This window comes from Cucumis melo, chromosome 3 (assembly GCF_025177605.1).
Source record: "Cucumis melo cultivar AY chromosome 3, USDA_Cmelo_AY_1.0, whole genome shotgun sequence".
Lineage (NCBI taxonomy): Eukaryota > Viridiplantae > Streptophyta > Magnoliopsida > Cucurbitales > Cucurbitaceae > Cucumis > Cucumis melo.
The window spans coordinates 1,058,450-1,070,574 of record NC_066859.1 but is presented as its reverse complement, the minus strand read 5'-3'; the positions used below and the strand labels follow the sequence as shown (position 1 = coordinate 1,070,574).

Sequence of the window (12,125 nt, the reverse complement as noted above, 5' to 3'; positions counted from 1 at the left end):
CTAATAGGTTAGGACTACTGTACACATCCTCGGAGCTAAAGCCATGGATTGTAAAACTTTGGTAATTGAAAATAATAGCTTTACAAATGTCATCCTATCATAAAGCCCTCCCAAACCACAAACACAGCTCCACTTCTCAAACTTAAAATACTCAGCTTTCCTCCATATCAGTTCTATTTCAATCAAAACCTTCCTCAAATCCTTTACTTCTCTACTTCTTCTTCCTCCAAACCAAAATAAGTAATAACTATGTTTCTAAATCAGAAAAGGCTTCAATTCCTCGGAATCTATGGAATTTTCATAGAAACCTTCAAATTAATCTTCACAGCAAGAGTAATCTTCTCTCAAATCACTCTCGCTTTCATTCTCCCCCTTTCTCTCCTAATCTTCACCCTCTCTCAATCTTCCAATCCATGGAGTTCCCATTCTCTGTCTTTCTATTTCACTCTCTTCTTCTTCTCCACCGTCTTTTTCTTCATCTCCACTTCCGCCGCCGTCTTCTCCGCCGCCTGCACTTTCACCGACTGCCAGATTACCTTCCACCACTTGATCCTCGTCGCGCCCAAGATCTCTATGCAACTTCTCGTCACATTCCTCTGTTTAATCATAGATTTCTTGGCCTTCAATTTCATCGCTCTTCCCGCAATTACACTGATCGCCATCGTGATTTCTCTTCTTCTCATCTACGAACCGTTGGAGCTCCTCACTCAATTGCTGGTTCTGTTTCTTTGCATTGAGGTGTTCTATTTTGGCCTAATTTGGCAAATCTCGAGCGTTGTCTCTGTTTTCGAAGCGGATTCGTATGGATTTGAGGCGATAGCTAGAAGTAAGGAAGTGATGAAGGGGAAAATGATGATGGCTTCGATTCTTCTGATTCTGATTTGCTTCCCCTTCGGAGTGATTGTGTTTGTGTTAAGTTATGGGGTTGCTGAATCCGCGTTGGTGAGAGTGGGAATTTTGGGGAATGTTTGGATTTATTCGTTTATGATGTTCTTGTTGAGTGGTACAGTGTTGTATTTGGTTTGCAAATTGTTTAACGGCCAGAGCATCGACGAATCGGCTCTTTCCAATCACCTTCAAGGATATTTTCAGATCAACTTTGAATCGCTCAAGGTTGAAGACGATAATAACATTGAAACATCGCTTGTAGTCTAAACATTGACTTATTTATTTATTTTCTTTTTGATTGGGTCTAAAAGTGGACTTTAATCTTTTGTTTAAACAAAACCCGTTGGCGGAGCTGATGTAAATTATCACAAAATAATCTTCATATCACAAAATAAGACTTTACATAAAAAGATTTACTTTCTTTATACTATTGACTGTTTTGTCTTTATTTTGGGGCTTCTCCCTGTATCTAAAAATCTTTTAAAAATTTAGACGTGTATTTTAAAAAAAAAATATATATATATAGTGTTTTTTCCTTTAATAATGACAAAAATATGAGAGTTTGAAAAAATAAAAAAAAAATATGATGGTTTCGTAAACTATTGTAACAAATAGGATGATTTTGAAAAACATATACCGGTACATGACTTTCATTAATACACATCAGCATAATTGATCAGTTTGACCTACATGGAACGTGTTTGGATTATGGAAGTCGTGTATCTTAAAAAGAAAAAAAAAATTAAATTTTGAAAAACATAATTCATCAAGATATATAATTAAAAAAACTTAATATTCAAATCTTTACCATGATTGTTACGTTTTAATTTCTTAGGAAAAAACTACCATTTTTTTTAAAAATCTAGATATTTAATTAATTAATCAATCGAACTCCAATTATGGTTTAATTTATTAAATATTAATTAATCAATACCTTAATTAATCAAATTATCATTTAATTTGTAAAAAAACGTAACTAATCAAATATATAATTAAAATAACTTAATATTCAAACCCGTATTAAGATTATTATATTTTAATTTCTTAGTAAAAAACTACCCTAGTTTTAAAAAACTTAAACATTTAATTAATCAATCAATCAAGCTCTTATTACGATTATTATGGTTTAAATTATTAAAAACTTAATTAATCAATCCCTTATTTTTATCCTAATCCAACCAAAATTATTATGATTATTATGATCATTTACAACGAATTTTAATTTATATGTTTAAGTGCATTAGAATTTTCTTCCCACATTTTTATGGTCTAAATTTTGAAACCATAGTTACAACCCTACTCAATTATATGAGATTTTTTATAAAAATTTTAAGTTAAAAAATTTGTATATTTTTACGTCAGTTTTTAAGGATTATTTTGTCACTTAAGTTTGTAGTATGGTCATGGTTTTGGTGCAAAAAAAATTGCATTTTCAATATAATAATACATTTAAAATTGAAAATTACAATAATTAAAAATTAATTTACAAACTAAAGATTTTCTTCATCTCCCTCTACGACATCATTGCCTTGTCATCGTCTACGTCGAGTGCGTCTACGATCTTTGTCGGCGACATTGAGTTGTCAGGTCAGTTGAATAATTTGTTCTATATTTTCCATTGTTTGGTCACACATTGAGCTCAAATCTTGTAAATTGTGTTCCATGGAGTAAGCATTTATATCATGAACAAAATTATTCTGAACGATTACAAATAATATAATTAAAAATGTACATGCTTCTATTAAATTTGTAAAATAAATCATATTAAAATTCTTACTGTGCAAATTATTTCACAAATGCCACATTGCTATATGCAGGTGTAATGAAGTGTCTGGTAATCGATGAATACCAGAGAAAATAGTCATCTGATACTGTCGACTCGTGTGTTGCTATTGCTTCTACACGAAAATTATTTTGCAAATGCCACATTGCTATATGCTCCGCATGAATCCTATGCCAATCTTGATCGTGCTTGCCTCTTAAATTAATTTGGTGTAGGGTCAGGTTTATGAAGCTAAACTCTGGTGGCATTTGCAATATATCGAACTGTCACAACACATAGTCTAGATGATGTTTCTCAACAATATGAAAACAAATCATAAGACCCACGTAAGTCCACACCACTTGACTATTATGACATCAATCAGGAAAATACCATAATGTCGGGTGTGTTGGTGTCCAATTAATCTATTAAAAAAATAAACATAAGCAAGCAACAAAAAAAATAACTAGACAACATTCGTATAATATTTTACTATTTGAGGGTGTATCAGCCGATCAAATATCATTCAATAGGTCAGCAACATATTGCTGACTATTCAGATGAAGGTAGAACCACTACAACAAGTCGGGATATTCTTGATGCATTAAAACATCGGAGTAGGCTTGAAATACGTTGGGGACTGCTTTCCCAACGCAGAAAGTGACATTCGGGAAGCGTGTCGAGAGAAATGCGAGGGAAGACCCATTACTAACGCATTACCGACACGACGTCGAGAGTGAATGTCTCCCGACGTCACTATTGCCGATGTTGGTATGACGTCGGAAAACGTCATTCCCCGACGTCGTCCCGATGCAACGTTAGAAACTATTGTTTCGACGCTATGCTAAGTGTGTTGGAAATGACTTCTAATTGCCGATGCATATACTGCATCAGCAATTATTTTTATTTTTAAATTTTTTTATTTAATTATATTATTCTTTTTCGATTCTAATTCGATTTAAATTGAATCAAATTATAGAAAATAAGCAATAAGTTAGTAAATAATTATATAAAATATCAAATCCAAATTTTTTATTTATTTTTACTAATATTTGAAAAAGTACATAATATAGTAAATGTTCGAAAAAAAATACATAGAAATCAAAAAACTACGAACGTCTTCTAACAGCCACGTACGCCATATTACACTAACTCCATACCTACAATGACACAAAAGTAAGTTTATTAGATACATATATCATTGAATAATGCAATGTAAAAAACTTAATAATGGAAAGATATATACATACCGCAAGGGATCATGGTCCCCTCTATGTCCGACTCATTTCTTCTATAAGCTTCTACATTTGTTCCATTTGTGAAGTTAACATCTTCGATGTCTTTCTTTATTTTTCAATCATGTGTTTAGCTTTATCAAGTTCAACTCGTTGTTGCTCAATCATGACTTGTTGTAATTTGTACTTCCTGGCTTGCAAAAATGTGGTGGAAAAATTGCTAGCACTAGTCGTCTTTTTAGGACTTGGGCTTGGGTCCCCAACCAAGACCTTTTGAGTAGCCCAATCGTCTATCCAAAACGGTCTCACATATCTCGTCCCTAGAGAGTGGTTTGAAAACCCTTTGGGGTACGCTGGGGCTGGAGTTTTAGCATTTGATTCTACAACAAATTTCTTAATTAAGTTAGTAAGACACAAATAAAAGTACATAATAAGACAAAAATATTGTTTGAACTTACATATGCATCCTTAGTAGCCTGTGAAATGAACGTGCCAACTCGAACGTGTGTTTGCTTGAATAACTCCACACGGTCGACTGGTTGACCTTGTTGCTTAGCAAGCTCGTGCTGTCATTGTATATATAACTTGAACCCACTGCTATGATTATAAGGATGCTTTTGTCATGCAGTTTTCTTTTGGCTTCATAAAATGAACTAGAGATAGTACTACTACACATTGGGAATGCTGCTCTTAACAGTTCTAACAACATGTAAAATAACTTGTTACTCTAACCATTGAGAACCTTGACATGCATCAACTTAACCAAAAAATTCAAGGAGGAAAATTTTGAACAATCGGGGAATAGCTCATTACGTGCTTCATTTAATAAGTCCTGAAATATGATTGTTGTCTCTTGTTCTACATCTATCCCAATATTGCATGACATTTCATTCTCCAAACGACCTTTCTCTGTTTCCTCTTCTTGTTCAATCGGAGCTTGTAAATCATTCAGCATATCGAACATTTCATCTTCTTCATGAAAGTGGCTACTACTAGTTCCTTCATAAAAAAGGTTACTACTAGTTCCTTTAACAAAGTTTTCTGTACCTCTATGCAAGTTAACTGCCTCTCCATGATACACTAATTTTGTGTAGTAGGGGGATATTCCAATAATAAGTAGATTTCGTTCCACACCCTCTAATGAGTTCACATTTGAATTCATACATCTCTTGTATGGATACCTTACTCGTTCGTAATCATCGACTTGAAACTTGGCAACCTCTAAAAATTGGGCTACTCCGTCTCTATACTCAACAGAAAACTTATTCCTAAGTTTTATCCAACCCTTATTTATCGTTAAAGCCCCTAAAACATAAATAGATTTGATTATTCGTATATTCCTCCTCTCAAACCCTAAACTTACTCTTCTGAATAAGTTATGCTCAATCTCCCAAACTTTTCATCAAAGCTAAGTTTAAACTAAAAAGGCTACCACAATTGCAGGATAGCCACCAATACATGCTAACCACAAACAACTTCAATCTTTACAACCTACCTACCCCTACAACAGCTTCAAACCCTAAAAAATACTAACAAATTGAAAACTAAGTTAGCACTTAATAGGCTACCATAACTGCAGGATAGCCACAATAAATCAGCAATAAATGACTTCAAAACTACTAAGAAATAAACAAATATGATTGAACTAAAAGACTACCATACTTGCAAGATAGATAAAACAAATCTCAACCATAAATTACATAAATTATAAAACAATAACAGCCCTCGCCCTTCTTAAGTTTCTAATACGACCCCCCTCCCCCAATTTTCAACCCTAACCCGCTTAAATTTTCAATTCAACCCCCGCCACTCCCTTCCTAAACCCAATTAAACCCTCCCCTGTCAAATTTTGCAACCCACCCCCTTCAAATTCTTAATTAAAGCCCCCCCCCCCCTCAAATTTTCAATTCAACTCAACTCCCAAACTTTAAATTTTCAATTAAACCCCCCCACCCCCATCCCCACCCAATTTTTAACCCACACCATTCAAATTTTCAACTTTAAAATCAAAATCTATTCAAAAACAATATCATAAAACTAATTCACAATCAAAATCCTAAAACTAATTTTAAAACACCAAAACTAAACTAAATTAACCCTAAACAAAACCAAAATTTAAACTAAAATACTTACGAAATAAGGACGAGAGACAGCAGACGGCGATGAATGGCGACAGAGGCACGACAATGAGCGACAACGACAACGGTTCTCTTCCTCTTCTCCTCCTTTGTTCTTTCGTTTTCTCTCCTCTCTTTGTTTCGATTCTGTGGTTTACAGAACTAAAACTTCTATTTTATAGGAGAACTTCCAATGCACCACGAAAACGTCGGAAGAATCCCACTATTTCAAACGTCATTAGTAATGCGTCAGGGATAAGCACACACATTACCAGCGCATTACTAATGACGTCGAGAATAACTAAACTTGTTCCTGATGTCATGCATGGTGCGTCGTAAAAAACGATATGAAATATTTAAGTTTTAACAATTTCTGATGCCTTTCGCAATGCGTCGGGAATAACGCCTCCCATTACTGATGTTTTCCTAATGGCATCGGAAAAGTGGACGCCCATTCCTAACGCCATTCAAGCCACGTCGTGAGAAAAGTTATATACTATTTAATTGTTCACTTTTCACTACGCATTACATATACACATAAAGATTGGCAACTTGTTTCTCGATGTCATGCAGGTGACGTCGGGATAGATGATCAATTAAACATTGTATTTTTCTTTCCCCACCGTGGACAAACCGATATCAGGGGAAAACCTCTATCCCGACGTCCTTTCCTCCGACGCCTCTTTGTGCGTCGGAAAAGTCTTGATTTCTTGTAGTGAACACCACTCCATCTAATGTGTAAAATAAATTATTAATAAGTTATAGATAGTGCAAATTTTATTTAAAAACAATATATCATGAAATAATACCTCTTAAACTCAAAGGTCGACCAATTGGAGCTTGTAGTGGTCTTCGTGGCGCCACAATAGGGAATTTGTTGCATGCCCATATTTGTAGCGACATTAATGAGCCTGTAATCTCGAAAGATTGTGCATTACTCGCTCGACATAGCTACCTAGCGAGGCATGCAACGCCCCAATCGATATCAATTCTTCCGGAATCTGATTGAAGACTTCTTGCCCTTCGAAAATCCTCTCAACCGACATCAATTCTTCCCCCATTACCAGTCCTTGATGATGATCTCCTCTCGCTCTCTTGCTCTTTTGACTTGGATTGAAGTCGACGAGCTCCTCCTCCTCCCATTCCTCCTCCATTCTGATATCTGCCGTTTCAATCAATCTGAGAATGAAAAAGATAAATGAGAGATGATGGATTTGGCTACGGTTGTGGATATATATATATTTATGAAGGGTTCAAAGAAGCCATTTCCCTGATTTACGAAATGAAAATGAGAAGTGATCCGATTCGTGAATCAGAATGATATGGTTTGAAGTGAAAAAGGATGATCATTGATTGGCGTTTGATTTTGAATTTCAGTACGAAGAGGGACGCAAAACCAAATTGAGAATTAATGTTTTATAAAGAACATTCTTGAGTTGTTACTATAATTTTCTTTTTTTTTTTTTCAACTTTATTTTTTCTTTCTAATTTGGGTAATACTTTGTTTATCAAATTTAATTTTTTATTTTCAAAGTTTCAAAATCATTTCAAAATTATTTGATTTCAATATCATTTTGGTGTCTTACTTATTTTAATTTTAAAGGAATTTAAATAGTCGTTTTTTTAAAAGATAAAAATCAATAAAATTCAAATTACAAAAACCAAAATTAACATTTTAACGTATATAACAAAATGAACCAAAATTATAAAAGTGTAGAGAACAAAATAGAAAGATAATTGAGAACTTTGTTACAATTTTTCTTATTTCTTTCAACTTTTTTGGTAATACTTTGTTTATCAAACTTCTTTTTCAAAATTTTAAAATCATTTACTTCCTTTTCGAGAGTGTCTTTTCAAGAATAGAAAAAACTTTGCAAATTATTTGAACTACATAGAATGAAATCACTAAAAAATAAAATTCATTATATTTGATTTTTTTATGATATGTAAATATTTTGTCAAATGTTCTATTTTTGACAATTTTTCCTTTTTTGACAATTTTTTCCCTTTTACAAAGACGTTCCATGTGATTGTTATTTTAAGTTTTTAGATCTTAATGCATTTACTCGAACTAGTTAATAACACGTGCATTGCATGTGAAATTGGTCATTTTATTTTAGTATATAAAAATAGTAAGATGTGTATAAATAACATAATATAAATTTGTATTCAAATATAATAGAATCTCATATTGTATAATTAAGATAGTTATCTCGTATTATTTAAACAATATAATTTTTATAAACATGAAAGTAAGCACACACAATATAATACTAGACACTAAACTTCGCCTATATACATTTTATAACTAACTATTAGATGATTTTATTATTTAAATAATTTAAAAAACATATATAAAAAATAAACTAATCTAACGTAGTCAATTTGGAAATGTGTAAATTAAAAGCATGCACTATATCTCACATCTAAAGGCGGGAATAATTTCAACATAATAAACTTTGAGCAACAACCAAATTAAAATTTTGATATGAAAATCAAAGCTCATTTCAGAGCTTAAATAACGTAGAATTTTATTTTCGATATCTTCATAACTCTTCCAAGCTCATCATTTTTGACAACCTCATAAGACACATTTCTTCAAATTTGGCACTACTAAATTGTTCGTAATTTGTCATAATCGACTCTTTGATCCTAAACCCTTCTTCACTACTCTACATACAAACAAAGAAACTTTTAGAGGGTGAGTTGAGAAAAAATGCAAATTACGAAAAAAAATTATTTATATAAAAAGAAATGTTAACTTTACATAATGATAAACTTAAAAGATTACAAAACATTCTATTATTGGTGTAAGACCATTATATAAAATGACTTTAAAATATGTATGGAAGCCAAAAGGATTGATCCCTTAGTTTAACAACAAAGCATATATACATCTCTTATTAATGCAATCACCTTAATAATACCTGATTGTCCATTTTAGCCATTTAATTGTTTTTAATAATAATTGATTACCTCTAATTTTATTTAAAATTATTTATTTTATAAATTAAATATTTGAAGATGTACTCCAAACAAGAACGCTAGTTCTAGAAAGGAGAAGAAGTAAGATGGGGTTGGAAATAAGTAAAAAAAAATTAAAGAAAAAAAACTAAGAGAGAATGGATTAAAACAAAAAAAAAATGTATATATACATAGAGGGAGAGAGAACTCACTCAAGTTTCTCTACTTAAAAACATTTTTGAAACTCTTGCATGTTGGATTTAAGGAATGAATTCATCAAATATGAGACAGTCACAAATATAGCAATTAAATATAAAATATTTGTATTATTAACAATATTTTTAAAGAATTATTAATATAGCAAAATTTGTCAAAATTTATTAATAATAAAAGTCTATCACTGATAGACCATGTTGATGTGATAAACCATAAGAGTCTATCACATATACAATTCTAACGATGATAGACTTTGCTATATTGCATTTGGTTGGGAAAACCACATCAAGAATGCAATTCCCAATATAATGGTGTATTACTGCGTGTCGAGAGCACCCGACAACTCTCGAGAGCCTTGATACACTATTAGGAGATAGTAACGCCCTACGATTAGTATAAACATCGTCTGGAGATAGGTGTCTAGAATACGTCAGGAGTTGGTAAGTTATCTACCAAGGACAACTCTCCCAATCAGAAGTGCCTGAACTACGGACGGAGTCATTAGGCCAGGAGTAGTTTCTTCAATTTTGAATTGCAATTTTTTATTTTTATTTTTATTTTTTTTTATAGTCACCAAAGTCGTCGTCTTTTTCATTTTTTTTAATCTAAAATTCAAAGGACTATTGTCAAACCAAACGATATATATATTAAATAACGAAATTGTAACAGTACAAAAGTTAATGTCTACAAAATTAGATTGTATTTTGTAACGAAAATTATTATAAAAAAGTTTATATGATGGTCTACAAAATGCTTTTGAATTTATAATAAATACATAAAAAATGACGTTGTCTCCAAAACATCTACGGCCGTCATCTTTGAACAACTATTTACCTACGATCATGTTAAGTAAAATACATTGTTACTTAATTAATTCAAAAAATCCAAAATTCCAACTAATAAAAAGTTCCATAGAACTATATTTAACTTTCCAAAACAAGTTAAAATTAAGCAACAAGTAATTAAGCGAAATATCATTCACCCTTAAACAACAAGTTAAGCAAACACCCCTTCACCCTTTAACAAATCAAGTGAAGCAAAAAGTGCATAACTCACCCCCTCAACACAACAAGTAAAGCAGATTCATTCACCTCTAACCAACATGTTACTCAATATCTCCCGATGGGTTAATGTTGGCCATGGATAGCTCCCCAAATTTTTAAAATTTTGTTTCTTAGTTTCTGACACTTTTATACTGCATTGGGAGCTAGGACCTACTTCCGACACTCAGCATATAACGTTGGGAGAGAGTCTCTTTTGACGCCTTATCTCCCGACAACTATTTTAAACATCAGGAGATCCTTGAATTCTTGTAATGTAAATTTATAGTAATTAAATCTAATATAAAAATGGATATATATATATATATATATATATATATATATATATATGTAATAATAAAGAAGTGTTGATTGCTTTGGATTTTTTTTCGCGTGGAATAAGCATGAAAGAAGAGATGGTGACCAACTGTGAAATGTTATGTATATATTCTACTCATATGTGTCGCCACATACTCGAGACAATAGGGAATGACCAATATTCTAGAAAATGATTAATTTTAAAATAAAATAAAAAAGGGTCGCCACCCTTCTTTTTTACGGTGAGATTGGACAACGAAAAAAAGCAAATAACTTTTAAACAAAATTAGTAAAAATTGGTTACCGAAAACTAAAGTTGAGTTCATGAGTCATTCATGTATGAGGATGATGTTAGCATCCTTTAACATTTGTTTAGAAAGTGGTGGTAAAATTTTATATCTCGGGTTGAAATCATTATTTAAATAAAATTCATTTGAAAAAATAAGATTTTAAAATCTATCTTTTAAGTGCAAATCACTCTCGAAGCATGATCCTATAAAATAAGTGGGAACATTCCATCAATTATACTATATTGAAAAAAAATTTCTCACCTTATGAAAATGAGAAATTATTAAAATTTTCCAAAAGGATAGGATGATATTTAAATAGAGAATTTTTTTTAAAAAAGCATCGATTAAATTCATATTTTGTCAGGATATATCAAATCTCGGACTTTCAAATATATTAATCCTTCATCTAATTTAGAAATAAGTGACTCCCAGATATTTTTAGATTCCATTGTAAAATATTGTTTAAGAAAAATGATATAAGCTATCAGAAAAGATTGATCAAGAAAACCTTACAAAATCATATATTAAAATATGAATCTTTGAAAAACATAAAATTATGATTTTAAAGAATTTTTTTAAATGATTTAGAAAAAGTTTTATTAAAGATGAACACAATATAATAAGCTAATCTAATCACCATTTGAATGCATAATAATAAATTAAATAAAAAGTTAAGATTTTAATAAATAAAGATCGGAGATTAATCTTTTAACTCTCAAACAAATCATCTACTCACCTCAAGAATTAAAAAAACAGAGTTTTAGATTTTTCTAGAATTCCATTGTCGAATGATTTTAAAAAAGAGATTAAGAAATAATAAGATTAATCAACCATGTAATTTGCAAATGGAAATGCACATATCAAAATAACAAGAAATGATAAATATCTCATTAAATGTATTAAACAAAAATATAAGGAATATGATTAAACAAAACAATAAATAAAAAAAATTTAATAAGTCGTAAAAAATAATAAAGCATAAAATAAGATTATGAAATAATATAAGAAAAATTTAACAGAAAAAAATAAAAAGAGAGACAAAAGTTAACTAAAAAAAAGAAAAATTGTTTGTGAAATGAAGAACATTTTGTTGAAAAAAAAACTTTAGATCTTTTTTATAAGTATTGAATTAAATGTGTAGAAATGAATAATTGAATCTTTGATCTCAAAAGTACCGTATCAGTTAAGCTATAATTATCTTACCTTCAAATCTTATTTCTATATCTAAAATTTTGTATTGGTTTCTTTTTTACCTTTTGAAATTTTACGAAGGTTGTTGCAATTGTTGTATGATT

General features: G+C 31.0%; 1 protein-coding gene across 1 annotated transcript; it reads left to right on the top strand.

The window, feature by feature from the left end:
* The first annotated feature begins 573 nt into the window (after positions 1 to 573).
* On the top strand, positions 574 to 1,155 carry LOC103485706 (uncharacterized). Its single transcript, XM_008443404.2, has one exon. It carries the CDS (start codon positions 574 to 576, stop codon positions 1,153 to 1,155), a length of 582 nt encoding a protein of 193 aa, XP_008441626.2.
* Positions 1,156 to 12,125: the final 10,970 nt, after the last annotated feature.